The sequence below is a fragment of the Rhinichthys klamathensis genome, unplaced genomic scaffold (assembly GCF_029890125.1).
Source record: "Rhinichthys klamathensis goyatoka isolate OS25496 unplaced genomic scaffold, OSU_Roscu_1.1 h1tg000160l_1, whole genome shotgun sequence".
Lineage (NCBI taxonomy): Eukaryota > Metazoa > Chordata > Actinopteri > Cypriniformes > Leuciscidae > Rhinichthys > Rhinichthys klamathensis.
In genome coordinates, this window is record NW_026606694.1 from 1,563,536 (window position 1) to 1,580,244 (window position 16,709).

At 35.2% G+C, this 16,709-nt stretch overlaps 1 protein-coding gene across 14 annotated transcripts in view; it reads right to left on the minus strand.

Annotated features, from left to right (window-relative positions):
- dlg1a (discs large MAGUK scaffold protein 1a) overlaps nt 1-16,709 on the minus strand; it is a 131,970-nt gene that overhangs the window by 29,695 nt on the left and 85,566 nt on the right. For 7 of the 14 annotated variants that reach the window (XM_056258881.1, XM_056258879.1, XM_056258878.1 and 4 more), the window contains 8 exons: nt 14,905-15,003; nt 14,403-14,456; nt 9,526-9,576; nt 8,815-8,939; nt 6,597-6,766; nt 5,480-5,616; nt 4,790-4,934; nt 2,320-2,446 (listed from right to left, as the gene is read on the minus strand). In XM_056258881.1, coding sequence (XP_056114856.1) covers nt 2,320-2,446; nt 4,790-4,934; nt 5,480-5,616; nt 6,597-6,766; nt 8,815-8,939; nt 9,526-9,576; nt 14,403-14,456; nt 14,905-15,003 — 908 coding nt within the window. The remainder of the gene's footprint in view (nt 1-2,319; nt 2,447-4,789; nt 4,935-5,479; nt 5,617-6,596; nt 6,767-8,814; nt 8,940-9,525; nt 9,577-14,402; nt 14,457-14,904; nt 15,004-16,709) is intronic. The other 7 variants (XM_056258884.1, XM_056258883.1, XM_056258882.1 and 4 more) reach the window with 2 other exon arrangements.

The window sequence follows — 16,709 nt, forward strand, 5'->3', positions numbered from 1 at the left end:
TATCATGACGCCAGCTTATGACGTAAAAGGCTGTTTGTTTTTAACATCAATATGACGTATTTGGCGAATTCTTCCAATGGGAAATAAATCCCCATGATTAAAGGGGATTAAATATGGTAAAGCACACCAGTCAGTATGTGTGTGTGTCCTTGATAAGTATCTACTGTTCTCTACTGGATAAAATATATGGTGGTCTGGCCAAGATCATCTCCACAGTCTCTCTCTCTCGTAATACCACTCGCGAGTCGCTACTGACAACAACTCTTACGAAATGAGCAAACAAATCAGGTGAATGAGAAAGAACAGGACACAGCAAAGAGGCTTTATCCTAAATGAAGTGATATCTTCAACAGCTCTCAAGAGGACATTTAAAACTGTCCAACAAATACTGTGAGTGATCTGCCATATGTCCCCATGCATGTGTCCTTGTGAATGCCCTACATCAGTGATTCTCAACAGGACTTAAAATGATTGAAAATAAGAGAAAACAAGAATTAAAATAAGTTAAAAACAATTATAAAATTAAAATATATTTTTTATTTTACTTCACCTTAACACTCTAATTCTTGTAATATTTTACAAATGACTTAAAAAACCTAAACTTTGCAAAAGGGAGAAAAGGGAGTTTATAATTCAGACATGGATATGATGAGATGGTTATGTAATGGGTAAAAAACCCATTATTCACTTTGAATGTATGGGACTTTTGTAGTATGAAATATTTCTTGTGATCAAAATCAGCATATTAGAATGAATTCTGATGGATCAAAAACACGGTTTGAAATCGCCAGTGATCTCTACGTCACAAATACGTCATCAAACACATCAACATGCAGCATATCATTAATTATGCTGCGAAGCAGGTGTCTCACAAATATATGCCTTTCTCCACTGACGTTCTGCATTGTTTCTAAGGATTCTAAGCGAATGATGATTTTTAAAAGGCAGCTGTTTGGCTCTGAGATGGCGAACGGGAACATGGTTTTTGTAACATTAACAACACATTATTAGCACATTGATAATGTAGTCAAGCAAAAGGCTAAACATATTAATTACCGTTATGTGTCCGACGTCGTAGAGAGCGATACATAAAACGCATTACCCTTCTGATACATCGGCTTGTATGCGAGCCTGTATAACTCACTTCTTCTGAATCAGTTTCTGGTTCAAACATGCAGCATATGGCTGAATTAAACCAGTATTTCCACTTGCCATCGTGTAGCGTTAACTACAGTAAAGTTGAGCAAGTGGATCATCTATTCTGAGCTTGTGTGATTGAGTGGAGGCGGAGACTAATTTGTATATTCATGGTTCCATGACGTATATTAAATGAAGAAAGAGTGTAGAGTTACATTCAAGCTTTTTTTTTTCACAAGAAAAAAAGTTAAATATCTAATTTTGGTGATCAAAGATGAGTTTTAAGGGATCAAATTATTGACTACAGGGGGACTTGAAGACTGGAGTAATGGCTGCTGAAAATTCAGCTTGGCAATCATAAATAAAACTTATAGCTGAAAAGAGTTACATTATACATTAGTTTTACATTGTAAAAATGTTTCACAAAATGTATTTATTATTCTGTATTTCTAATTAAAATAAATGCAGTCTTGGTGAGCAAAGAGACTTCTTACAGCAACACACACACATATTGGATTAATTGAATTTTGAATTCTAAAAAAAATTATTATACCTCAGTAACTGGAGATAAAGGGAATAATCCTTAAAACAAGATGATTTCCTTTCAGCAGAATGAGGACATACCAACTAATAACTCATCTAAGACTAATGTGAGTAGTTGTGTGTGAGTGTAGAGTTTTATGTAGTCTGTTTTATAGTATATAAAGCCATGAACCATTATGCAGAGATAAAATATGTACTAAAAATGGCATTAACCTTTGGTGGCTTATCTTATGTGTAGAGAAAAGCTATTCTCATACAGTACCTACACCAGAATTATGGAGCAGTCTTTACACCAAGCTACATGTAATGAAACTTATATATCATTATCTTCCCAATTTCAGGAGGGTGATACAGAGAAAAGAAGCATCAGAAAGCAAAAAAGCAGCCTAAGATGTGATGAGAGTGAGAAAAAATGAGAGCGAGTGAAATCAAAGGATAAGGCTGTATAGAAATAGTTTAAGAGCAAGTCATGATCTGTATTAACTTTCACTTGAAATAAACGATCATTTCACTTCGCAAGGGCAAGGAATCATAATGCACAATAGAAACTGCACAGACGACCTCTAAACCCAAAGCCATCAAATGTTACAGTACAGCAAAAGTCATCATTAGGAAGACAAAGAAATTGGGAGGGCTCACCTTGTGATCTCATCATCTCCCAGCATGCCTTTTGAGATAGGAGAGTACCGAGATGGGGTGGCGGGGGTTAATGGCTGACTTAGATAGCTTTGGGTGCTGATATGGTTCTCCATGTGCTGGGAATAGGCTGAAAATCCAAAACACAAAGATATAATGTTATTGACTTAATGATGAAAACTTATTTGACAATGTTCTAGGAGGTCATATGTATTATGTGAAAAATTACATTTACAGACTTGCCAAAGCCTAAAATTGCTGAAAATATTTTGTGTGTAAAAGTACTAGCAATCATGTTAAAATCTTATTTGATCACTCTCTTTGTGCTTTAAGCACAAACTACTACTTCTTTCCTAGTACATTACCTCTCTTACAAACACTGTTGGTCACAAGTTTAGCGTAAGATTCTTTTTAATATGTTTAAAAAAAAAAAAAAAAAAGTCTCTTATGCTTACCAGGGCTGCATTATTTGATCAAAAATACAGTACAAACAGTACTATTGTGAACGGTCTGGTGTCACATGATCCTTCAGAAATTATTCGAATATGCTGATTTGGTGCTCAAGAAACATTTAGAATTATTGTCAATGTTGAAAAATCTTTTTCAGGATTCTCTGATGAATAGAAAGTTCCACATCACATTAAGCTCCAAAAAAAGACCAAAAGAACCCATAAAAGCGGTCCATGTGACAAGTGAGCTGTAATCAAACTTTTGAAAACATACTGTACAATAGCTTTGTGTGCGGAACAGACAAAGTTGTTAAATCTCATTCTCCATTTTAAATATTCTGGTAGGCCATTTGGTTAGGACACGATACCGTTTGGCATAAATGTTATTAAACCTTGAGAAAATGCACCAACACGTTAATTTTTCAGAGCTTTGGTGAAGAGAGCATTGAATATTTAACAAAATTTCAGGCTGGTCCTCAAACAAAGCTATTGTTTTGCTTCAGATATACATTTCTTTACAACCTGTTACACGTTACATGTAGTTATAGTAATATAGTAATAACTATAAATCCTGCATAATTACATGGAACTAACCCTACAACAAACATAATCCTAACCCTCAACCTGTATAAGTACACATAATTAATTAATATTACTCAGTACTTAAATGTATAATTACACTGTCACAAGGACACCTTAAAATATAGTGTAACCAACTGTTCTTGTATGAAAAAGCAAAGATTCTTCAAAAATCCCTTGTTGCTTTCCACATAAACATTTTATTTTTTATATTTATGTGTCCTTATTACAGTACGCTACATGTATTTACTGCAGTATACATAGTAACTTACAAGCAACCAACACTAAACCAAACCCTATGTACACGTTGTTAATTAATATTACTCATTACTTAGTTGTGTAATTAAACTGTAAGGAGGACACATTCAAATAAAATTATCAAAATAACAACATGGGCATTTTAGAAGCTTAAATATTAGACTGACTACAGAATGCTGCTAGCAAGGTCTTAAGTTTGATTTCCAATGAATCCATAAACTGATACATTTACAGTATATCTTAGTGCAATTATATCGGAAAGAAGCATCTGCCAAATGCATAAATGTAAATCAAAGGACATTAGGGTGGCAGAAATTTCATTTTGTGCAAACAAAATCATTTTAAGTCTCCATAATTGATGTCCCTACCATAAAAGATGTGTCCTTATTTCACTGTGTCAGATGTAAAGTGTAATAAAGTCAAGGGTACTCACTGGGCAATTACTAACTGCAGACATCGACAACCCATTTATTTAATTCTCATCAAACAGTCCTTCACGTGTCAAAGCCCTACGCATTGCCTGACTGGATGACAGATATAATGAAATGAGATCACTAATGAAATTGTTCTGTTTACGCCTTCCGAGAAAGAAAAAAAAAGAATTCACATTGTGAGCACTCGCATGACTCGTATGTCGACATGTGCAGATATCCTTACATGGCTTCAAAACTCCCTCTGCAACACTTGCACACACACAAACACGCACTGATTTTTACATATACTGATGCTGGATTTGCCGGATAGGGGAGCTGGCCACGTGATGCACTTCATGATTAAATGTGCTTTTGTCCTTCATGCCTTTAAGCCCTAATGACAGCTTCCTTTCTCAGGATCTAATGCTGGGGGATCTGGCCTGCCACTGGAACATCACCAAGGTGCTACATTATCGACTGTCATCACTCAGCACTTTGCACAGTCAATTTTAGTGGCCGTCCTCATGAGTTGCTGCCCCATCAGTAGAAAGTGCTGTCTATAGCGGCTTTGAGGTGGGATTTAAGCCATTAGTGAGCATGGGACACCAACAAAAGACCACAGAACTGAGGCAAAGTGCCTGGCAAGTTTGTTCACTCTCTGACCATACTGATAACAACCCCATGCATTTACTTGTCTTCCTATGTAGGTAATAGACTTTGTCTAAAAAAAAAAAGCTACAAGAATACATTATGTTTCAGGATAAGCTTACTTACAGCTGGTGACATCGGGAGGAACGTAACTATCATTCATAAAGACACTAGTAGGTTTCGCCACTTTTAAATAGACGACATCAGGGGTGTTTTTCAAGGCAGTCACGGCATCTTCATGAGTGACGTCTTCAAGGCAAGCAGCATTCACCTGTAAAAGATGAATGTATCAGATGGAACACACACACACACTATACATGTGTGGGGTCAGTAAGATGTTTTAATGTCTTTGAAATTGGTCTTGTATGCTCATCAAGGCTGCATTTATGTGATCAAATATACAGTAAAAACTGTAATTTTGAGAAATATCTTTACAAATACAATGGCGGTTTTCTGTTTAATAAATGCAATTTATTCCTGTGATGGCAAAGCTGAATTTTCAGCATCATTACTCCAGTCTTCAGTGTCACATGATCCTTCAGAAATCATTCTATGTTGTCACAAATGTAAGTTGTGATTCATTAACAATGATTAGTGTGTCAGATGCAATTGTTCCTCTACAGCTAATTTGCTAAACAAACAAACAAAAAAATTGTAATGGAATATTTAGGACTAAAAGACAATTGCTGGAGCGCTAAATTAATAGGTTGTACATCTCATTAAATAAAGTAAAAAATGTTTTTAAATAAATAAAATAAATAAATACTCGTCTAATGTCATTTACTAAATTCAGTGAATAGAAAAGTTTTTACTTACAGCCAGAAGTTTATCCCCAATCTGCAGCCTTCCATCTTTGTGGGCAGCTCCTCCCTCAATGATTTTGGTGATATAAATACTGTTGTCCCCAGGAATATGTTGGTTCCCAACTCCTCCAGCTATACTGAAACCTAGACCTGTCAACAGAGGTCAGAGTAAACCATTTGCTGAACAATGTCCTAACGTGAATTATAATGATCACACAAAGACATAGCAGGCTTTTATTTTGTAATAGTTATGGGCATATCGATATGAAGTATCGATACTGACGTCGAGTATCGAAAGTATCGATACTCAAAAATACTAGTGTTTTTTTTTTTTTACCAGTTATTTTGTTTATTTGACGAGAAATTGAATGCGTACAATATGCATTGAATTGGATGAATAACCTATGTTAGTGAATAATTGTGTAGTAGAACTATTTTCCTGCTCATGTGAACACACACAAATGCTGCAAGTCAGAACCAATCAATCACAGAGAGAGTTCACACACTGCCGGCAACAGGGCTGCGTTTCCCAAAAGTATCATAAGAAACCATTGATGCTTTTGGGAAACGCAGCCCAGAACAATGCTTAACAGAAGACAGAAAAACATATGTTTGAGTTATTTCACAATAAACATTTTGAAATTGTAGCCTACATAGTCTGTGCAATTAAATTGTTTTAAATTGAAGGTTAAAAGTTCATACTGATGTTCTATTCTGTAACTAATTTTAATATAAAACATACACAGTCAGAATAAAAAAAGTTGCATTTTATGGGTCACTGGCAGTCCCTTATGAAAATGAACATTACAGTGACCATAGTTCAACTAGGCCTATAATATTTTGAAGATTTCCGTGGTTACCACTACAAGTAAACATTTTAACCATGTGTAAACAAACAATATATTCTTATAAGTTCCAATTAAGGCGTATTGAATGTTAAAATGCCTTTCAAATATAATGTTAAGTGGGTATCATTACCCATTTTACTCTTAGTAATTCAACAATTTAAGACATTTTTTAGTTTAAAAGTTCAGTTTAGAGGTATCGTATCGGTATCGGCGATACTGGCCTTGAAAGTATCAGTATCGCCCATCCCTATTTTGTAATCTTTAGATGAGAAATGGCTTTACCTTTAGGACCTTTTACCAGCTTTACATCCATAATTTTTTCTGAGACGGCTTTTCTTCTTCTTACGTACAGTCTGACAATGCAGCCTGCCTCCTTCAGAGCCTCCACAGCATTGCTGTGAGTTACGTCTCTCACGTCTACATCATTTACTCGTAGTATAGAGTCATTAACTCTGTACAGAGAAAAAGAGGGAGAACACTGACTAAAGAGTCAAAAGAAACCGCTATAAATCACAGTGATTAAGAGCCATTTGAAGTACTCACAAGCAATCAAAACACAAAATTTGTGTATAAACAAAATTATCTATCATTGTTTTACACCCCAGACAAAAGCTGCATGTAAGAAAAGCATCAGCACAACTGCGTTTTGGTTTCACACTAACAGGGATGCAGTTCTATACAGAAAATAAAGTGAAAAGACCACTATTACAAACTTATCCAGTAAATAACAAGCAAGAAGAGGATCAGATTTAAATGGTAACACTTTGCAAAAAGGTCTCATTTGTTAACATTAGTTAACTACATTAGTTAAAATTTAAGATTAATAATTGTTGTTCATTGTTAGTTAATGTAGTTAACTAATGTTAACAAGTGAAACCGCATTGTAAAGTGTTACCATTTAAATTTACATGAGGAGGGGAATCATAATTTAGGTCCATGTGGTTATTCATTTTAATAAAACCCAAAGCCCAGAGTTCACTGTTCACACATCGGTCCGGAGTCCGGACCAAAAAAAAAGGTTTTTGTCCTGGTCTGTTTAGCGTTCACATTGGCATTATAGATACTGAACCTATAGATACTGAACCTAAAGGCATAGGGATACATTCACAACCTGATTGGTCGGCTTTTATGACGAATATTTCGAGACAGAATTTTCCGAACATCCAAAACAATGCTGTGTGTTGGGATAAATGCGCTCGTTGTACATGTATGTGCGTACATATGTGCGTCTTTTGTATGTGTTGTGTTCATATTTCATTCAAACCACACCAGAGTTCGTTTTGGAAGTGGACCGAGACTCATCTTGTCAGCGCCAAAAGATGGGTTCGGGTGGCAGCGTTCGCACTTATTCAAATGAAGAGAGCAATCGCACCAGGGTTCGTTTTAATCGAACCAAACAAGCCAAGTGAGAATACCCTATGAAACAACTTAATCTGGATTAAGTCAGATTTACTGTTCAATAGATTTACCGTTCTGACTTTTTTTCTCAGAATTGTGATTTTAACTCAATTGCGAGTTATAAAGTCCGAATTGGGAGAAATAATCTTGCTATTGCGAGGAAAAAATCAGAATCAGAATCAAAATGTGATAGGTTTAGATATTATTTCATGCTGTAAATGTAGAACTATTACATTATGGCTCCTAAGGACTGCATATATGAATATTATGCAGATCTATTGCTTACAACAAATTCATGCTTTAATAGTAGAATAATATTCGCATGTTTCAATCCAGTGGGTCCGTTTTTTGGCTTGCAACCCTAAACGTCTGCGTTTAGCTTCAAGGGGTATCTTCCACGACAGAATTCTTTAAAAATTAAATCTTTTTTTGCATTTCACTTCTGACATCCAAAAGGCACAAGACGACATTTTCTTGCCCATTTTTCACAAAAATATTAAGCAGCGCTGTTTTCAATGTTGATAATAATAAGAAATGTTCCATGAGCATCAAATCAACATATCAGAAGGATTTCTGTAGGATCAAGTGATGTTGAAGACTGGAGTAATGACTGCCGAATGTATTACAATTAAACAGTTATGTTAAATTGTAACTATTTTAAATTTTCACCCCAGAGCAGAAGTATAAATGCAGAACTGTATTTCTGTAAGTGAAAAAAAGTGAGTGTGACAGTGTAAAGGTGTTTGAATTTGAGCTTGTACGACGCTCTGACAGAACCACTAGGCGCTGACCGAGGGAACGTGGTCCGGTATGCTAGCATCCTGTGTGCTTAGCAGATTGCAAAAGATTTTGATGATACATTTTACTGCATTTTCAATGTTTTCTGCTGAATTCAGCACTCTACGTGTGGCAGGTTTAGCAGTCGAAAGTAACTACCACTACTGCTACTTCAGCTACACATAAATGTGCTACTTATGCTACTTGTAACCTGTTCATACCAGCTCAGAAATAAATATGCACTGCTTATGTGTGCGATGTGAAACAGGCCCAAGGAGACATTATTACGAACTTGTCCTTTGAGGGTAATAACATATTCTCTGACCTGAGTCTGCCATCCTGTGCGGCAGCTCCACCTGGGATGATCTTAGTGATAAAGATGCTTGGGTCCTCGCCGATGTGGGGGTTATCGGTACCGCCTGCAATACTGAAACCCAGGCCCGAGTTCCCCTGTAGGGAGGGGGAAAAAACATGTCAGAACAAAAAGGAGAAAATGTCAACCAAAGAAAAAAAATAGACCTTTAAGCATAATGACATTATTAAATAGAAAGCGAAATCAAAGGAGAAATATATGTGCATGCAAATGTTACGGCCAGTTGATCTGTTAATTTGATTCAGATATATACTCAATACAGTACAGTATAATGAGGATCTAAACTCATTTAAACTCATTAAACTGAATTAATGAATAGTTTTTTCAGAACTTATTTATGTTTATTTATAAATGTAGTATTATAAATGTTCATTGTTAGTTCATGTTAGTTAACATATACTGTACAACTTTCAATGTTAAAAAAGCCCAAGTAGAAATTAAATTGAATGAATTCTGTATTGTCCTAACAATGTAATTCAAGCTTTTTTCTGTCAACATTTGAGTGGCAATTTAAAACCCCGAGCATGAAAACACTGTACAATCATTATGCAGTTTATTCAGAACCTCCATAACAATGCCATCTACCTTTAAATATTGTATTGTAAATCCTACTGACATTGTAAGCAATTCCTGCCTTTTTTTTCATTGTCAGCGCAATCTTACCCGTTCAAGTGTAATTTCTTCATATTCATAATCAGCTTCTGTTCCATTCACCTGAAAGTTAAACAAAAGACTTTTGTCAATATACAGTGTCAAAATATATCAACATGAGCATATGCCCTCCTCTATTAGTGTCACCCAAAAAAATGTTATTAGTTCCGCGAGTTTCTATAATTCAGGAGGAGTTTTTGTGATTACTAGATTTTGTTTTTCTTTCAAAAATAGATGTGTCATGAACAATTCTGTCCGCCAGTTCAAGTTATTATAAGACTGATTGCAGCCTTTTCACAAAGACTGTGAAAAGTCTTTTACACACCTTTTGGAGGAATTGTTTTAAATGTATTTTTGTTTGTTGATTCTCTCATCATTTGGCAATAAAATTGCATTTTTTCTTATGAAGTGTTAAGGAACCAGAATCAAAAAGAGAAATCAGAACCAAATTTGCTTTTCCCCCAACAATTCTATTATTGAAATGCACAAATGTACGAATATAATAATGTAGATTATTATACACAGACATATAATACCAACATTATACCATAGAAAACATCAGCAATAAGAGATCAGACGACTGTTCATTCTGATCTCTTTTATTCAGAAAGAAAAAGTAAAAAAAGCAGTCCTTTCCAGTAACACCCTTGTACCTTATTTACCCCTCAAGAGTGCATATTAGTACCTTAAAGTTTAGTATTAGTACCTTAATGTGTATTTTAGTACCTAAATGAAAGGGTACCGACCAGTGACCTTGTTTTCTGAGAGTGTAATTGCTGATGTTTTGTTGTTCATCAGCAGGAATATTCATTTAATAATTTGGTCCGCTGGTTATGTTTTTAACAACCAGTAAGTATTACTCTCCATTCCATATATAGTAAATCCACTCTGCAGAATTCCTCAGATTTTCTGCAAAAATATGCATAAGGAGCGTAAAACAAAATGTCTGCAGATTGCATCTGGGACTGATTATGGGCAAAAAAATAATCTTATATAATAAAACGTTGTTGCTAGGAAAGTGCTCTAATTATGTAAGAACAAACTGTTTGGAAAAGTCTCAGTGTTCTCTTTCCACTCCTTCCATTTCACCTCAACTGGTTCTACAGTTATTGGCGCTACAATACTCAGGCAGCATTACATCTCTTGCCAATTACTGGGTATTTCAGCCAGAGAGGCCACAGAAACCAAATCTATGAAGCACACAGACACTAGCTGTCGGCTCAACACGCACTCCAGTCCACTCGTTTTCAATGTTCTGGGTTCAGCACGAGTTAAGCTGTATCAACAAGCATTTGGGGCATAATGTTGTAAATAATTTAGACTTGTCCCTCAATAAATGTCACAGTAAGATACTTACAATGAAAGTACACCAGGGAATAAACTTTAAAACACACTGTTGTAGAAGTAACCGCAACTTAAAACACCTACTGACCTTGAATGTGTAAAACTATATCCAATCTTTCAACTTCTACAAAGTCATGACCATGTAACACCCAGTAAACCCCAGTAAATTTCACATGATATGGACAAAGATACCAGAGAGAGAGTGTGTACATGGAGCAAACATCACTCAGGACAAGTTGAACATGAGGTTTCATTTAAATGAGGCTGGATAGCTGTCCTAGGTAGAGAAAACTGTTGGACTAAATGCTTGAGATCAATGAAAACAGGCCAAGAATCAGCATTAACACGCTTGTGTGGTTCTGGGGGCTCTGCTTTAAGCTTCTAAATGACATTTTAAGACCTTAAATACTAAACATTTTGCCCTCTCTTTCTGTAACTGCTGCTGAAAACATCTGTTTGTGACATCAGTGGTGTTGGGGGTGGGGTTTAAAGGAGAGTGAGAGATGTACGTCAATACTGACACTGCCCAATACAGCATTATACTCTAATCATGCCACCAGCTCTCAGCATGATACTACAATAACATCCATGCTATTACTTAAATGCTTTTCTTTTTTCTATCAGTTTTAAAAGGATATAAAATATCCAAAAAGGCCTTTTCAGTTTTGCATTACAACATATATTTAACAGATTGTCCCAGTTATGAAGTTAATTCCATTGGCGATAACCTTTAGTTGTTTTTCTTTGGGAACCATTTAGAGGTTTACCAGCACTGCTAAACTATGATGCTGATAACATGCTACATATATGGCCACAAACAACCAGCCACATGGATAAGAGCCAATACAGGCATTTACACGATCAATATCAGACTATTACTACAGTATATCTACGTAATATAACGAACAATCAAAACAGGAATAGACGTACAGTACATGCACAAGGAGTTGTTCAACATCAACATTACTGTATTGCTTTAAAGAAACCCCTATTCTAAAAGCATTTATTTATTAAAAGACCATTTGGATTTTGTATACCACAAGCCAGATAACTATAAATCCACCAGCTGGACTGCTGGCAGACTCAGTATCAAAAATGCGTTATCTCTGGGTAATACAATGCAGAAAAATCCTGCACTTTTCAGGAGTTTTCTGTTATTTTCCAGATAACATCAAAACATACAGAACAAATGTACAAAAATTATAACCACCTACCCTTCAAATTCCTAATTTTACCTAGTTTTCACCTCAATTACAGTATGTATTGTGTTTATTTTTACAGTCAAAGTTTTTTGTTGTTTACTGTTGGTGAGTGCCGACTCTATACATCTAAAGGTAGGGTAGGCAATTTTTTTATAAACACTTTGTTATATTGTTGAAATTCTCTTCACATCCTGATAGCAATCAATAATAGAAGTGGTGACTTCTGTGGAAGTCTCAGGACCAAAAACTGTTCGTCCAATCATTGCATTCAGGCAGACGATGTCATACCTGCCTGTCAACATACGTTTTTCCATACTTCAATGTTATGTGCACCTTGCTCGCACGGACATCACACACGTCATCAGCACGTTCCATAAGGCTATGCAGACAAACACCAGCCGCCTTACAGTATATAGTTCCTCCAGAACCAAAACAACGGGCTTATGCTACGTTCACAGCATGTCGTAACAGTAATTACAAGACGGCAACCAGTGAAGTTCTACCCGGAGCTGTTCGCGTCCTCAGACTCATATTAATACGTTTCTACGTCAACACTATCAACGCCGAAATGAATCTGCAGCAGTCAGGTGGTACAAGTCAGAGCTCTGTATGTCCTATACATTCATCATTATTGTAATGTTATGCGTTTTGAAACATGAGGTAATTTAATGCCGTCTCTCGTCTTGTGGCGCATTGCAGCCTCTGCTGTGTACGTTCATGTGTTTTAGAGTTTAGGCGTGGCTTTGAAGGGAGGGTGGGATCTCATGCTTTCAAAGCTAGCTTGCTATTGCTAGCCTCTCCGAAATTGCCTACCAAACCTTTAATATTGGGTGAATCTGTCTTTTGGGTGTCATTCACTAAATAAATTACAATGTTTTTGTTACAGTGAGTGTTACATTCAAGTGCAGATCTACTTTCTTTAACATTTACAACTACTGAAACTCAAATCCACACATAAAAACATTTACAGACAACCGACAGCCTTAGAAACATGCAATGTTAAGCCACATGGCAAGCAAGTGAAGCTCCAGCACTAATAATGTGGAGTGAGTATTTAATGAGGTCAGTCAAGAGTTCCTCATGGTCATTTCTTTATAGACTTTAGCTCTATCTCATTCAGATAACTCTAGTGTTCAGAGTGAGTCTTTGATGAAGTATGACAGAAGTCAGATCAGCAGGCTTTCTGGCTCTGGATGTATATTATGAGATGCTGCTGAGACTAAGAGAAGAATGGGGTTGAAGAAGTGTCATGGGTCCCTGATAAATGTCAACCACAGTTAAATCCCCATGCAAGCTAGAACAAGGATTCTCCATAACACCTAAAATCACATATACTGTTGGGGAACTTCAAAATATAAGACAAGGAAATGATCTCCTAAATGTTGTAAAAAGATTACACATTTTACATTTCTTAATATTAATGACTCCACATTTATGAATAAACATAAACTTTAATTCACTGTGAATAAAATATTTTTTTTTAATTAAAGATGATTTCCTCTCTTCTGTTTTTAAGTCATTAAATCAGTCAACATTTTCTAACCGATTTGTAGACTATAGTTTGGTATTCAACTGAAAGTGAAAAACACTAAGAATAATGCACAGCTCTAATTTGCTTATTTTATTACCTATGATTTAATAAAATCCACATCCTCATTGTCATTACGCAGGACAACATCTTATTTTTGTGGGTTTCTGAACATCATATTGGAGCTAAAAAACATCCTCGCAGTATTATAAGTGTGGGGTCAGTAAGATTTCTTTTTAATGAATAAGAAATGAATAATTGTATTTATCAGGGACAGATTAAATTGATTTAAAGTGACAGTAAAGAAATTTTATTTTAAGTAAATGTATTCTGTTTTTATTTCTATCAATCAAAGAAGCTAAAATCAGGGTTTCTACAAAAATATTAAGCAGGACAACCATTTTCAACGTTGATAACAATAAGAAATACTTCTTGAGCACAAAATCAGATTATCATCATATTAGAATGATTTCTGAAGGATCATGTTACACTATAGACTGAAGTAATAGCTGATAAAAATTCAGCTCTTCCATCATAGGAACAAATTACTTTTTAATAGAAAACTGATTTTTTTTTATTGTAATATTACTATATTTTTCATGAAATAAATGCAGCTTTGCAGAGACTACTTTCAAAAACAAGATTTTATCAAATAAATTATATTCAATGTAATATTTATTGTTTTTGTAGTGACAGTTAAAAGGACTTTCTTTAAAGTCAGTTAATATTCTACAAACTTAACAACATTCTGCAATAATCTAACGCTTCACAAAATGCAGTGCATGAAGAGATACATCACATACATATGGACTTACATAGGGTGAGGTGTCAAGGCTTTCTGTGTTCACCACCACCGGTGCTGGACTTGCCTACAAAAGAAACATACATTAATACTTGGGCTGATACGAATCAAGACCCATAACTGTGCACATTACTTCTTGTCCCTAACCTACTGAGAATGAAATAGTGAAATGAACAGTTAACTATAAAAAAGATAAGAAAAAGACCCAATAAAAAATAAGCATCACTTACTCTTGGCATGCTGATACAGTATTACTCTGGCATTTGCAAGAGATTAACAGCACAGCCTGTATCCATACAGAGCATAACATACTGCAGAATATGCAATACAGTGGCATAACAAACCAGCGGAGACCTAATCCTTCAGCAAACATGTATCACACGCTTCACTTGCACAATTGCTTTTGAGGTACAAGTGCGCATCAGCAATATAACATAGCATTCTCTCTGTAATCTCTCTAAGTCAAGAGGACCATCGTTGAGTGGGTGGAGTGAAAACATGAGGAAAAAAAAGACCTGTGACGTGGGTGCTGGAATGGCAGTGGTCTCGGCTGGGACGGGTGGGATAGGGATCACAGGGATTATGGGAGCGGAGGGAGGAATGACATCTGCCTGCTAAACAATGACAGTTGAGGTCAAAGGTCAGACCAGATGACACACAGCAGTACTGATTTTCACGAATTCTCTTTGAAAAAAAAAAAACTAATTAAAACAGATATTGAACAGAATTCTGAAAAGAGAGGGAGAAGATGAGGTAATGGAAACAATACAATAAAAAAAATTATCATATGACTGTTTTAGCCTGTAAAAGTAGATTGTAATATCTTTTTATTAGCAAAAGTCTCTGCAAGCATTCAATTTACATTATTCACAGCATAAAAGTTAGATCATAAAGTGTGAAAAAAAGAGATGAAATCATGAAAATCATGAAAAGATCTTATAAATAAGCTTTATACTAAATTAAAATTTTAAAAATATTTAAATAGTTAAAATACTCTTACAATATTTACTCCAATTCTACTGTTATTTTTTTCAGTGAAACACAAAAGGACAATTTTGAAGGATAGTGGATAATGATTACTTTCATTCTAAAAAAAAACAGACCTGGTCACTATGAAATGTTTAAAAACCACTTGAAGAACCATCATATTCTCCTTTTGTTTTCCACAGACAAAAATAAATAAATCAATAACAGCAAACTGTTTTGAAATGAAACACTCAATCAAATTATATTTATTGTACTCGGTAGTATTAGCAAAGGAGCTTTAAAAGTGTAAATTGTGATAGAATCCCCATCAATGTAAAGTATTTTTTGATGTTATTTTGTGACTCGCTTGAAGGACAACCCTTTCTTTAGACATAACCATTAAGGTAACTGTGAAAAAAATGCACACCGTGTTTCAAGATTCAACAGGGCTAAAAATAAATCTCCAGTCCAGCAATCAGCATCCTGTTGTGCAGGGCTAAGGAATAGCTCTTCCTTTTAAATATGACAATAGCCACCGTCATTTGTATTTCTGCAGGTTGCAAATGTGTGCCAGCTAGTGAAACTTCAGACTACATCGCACCTGAACTAAACAGTCTACATTCATTTACATTCATTCATTTCTGAAGTGCACTGTGACCAATTCCTATTAAATCCAACAATTCCTTTAAAGGGACAGTTCACCCAAAATCTATGTATATAGGTAATAATGTTGTAAATAATGTTTAGTTTCTTGCAAAGACCGATCGTTTTGCTTGATAAGACCTCATTGTATCGCCAGGAGCCACGGGTACTAATTTTGTTTTGCCTGTAACTATTTTTTGACTCTCAAAGTGACGGTGACCATTGACTTGCATTTTATGAAATCACCAAGGACCAAGGTTTCAGCTAAAAATCATCTTTACCGTTCAACTAAAGAAAAAAAGACACCTACATATTGGATGGCCTGATGGTGAGTAAATTAACAGAACTTTTTTTTTTTTGAGTGAACTATCCCTTTAAAAAAAATAATTATGAACATCCATCCAGCTTTACAACCATACAGAACAGTGACATTTTTCCCACAGTTTTGATTCCAGAAGTACAGAGCCAAGCACATTAAAAGATATTGTAGCCATGATTTAAGAATTAGTTCCCATAACTTTTTTATTTATGGCCACGTTATTCATTTGTTCCCTCATTTTAGTTAAAACGTTGCCTCGTTGGCCACAATTTAACCAAATCAAAATTAATAAATGATATAATAAATGCCATTACATTATGATAAAACTAAACGTTAAATGAGTTTAACTAGAAGACAAAACTTTTACTTGCATGTTTTACAGATAGTTAATAG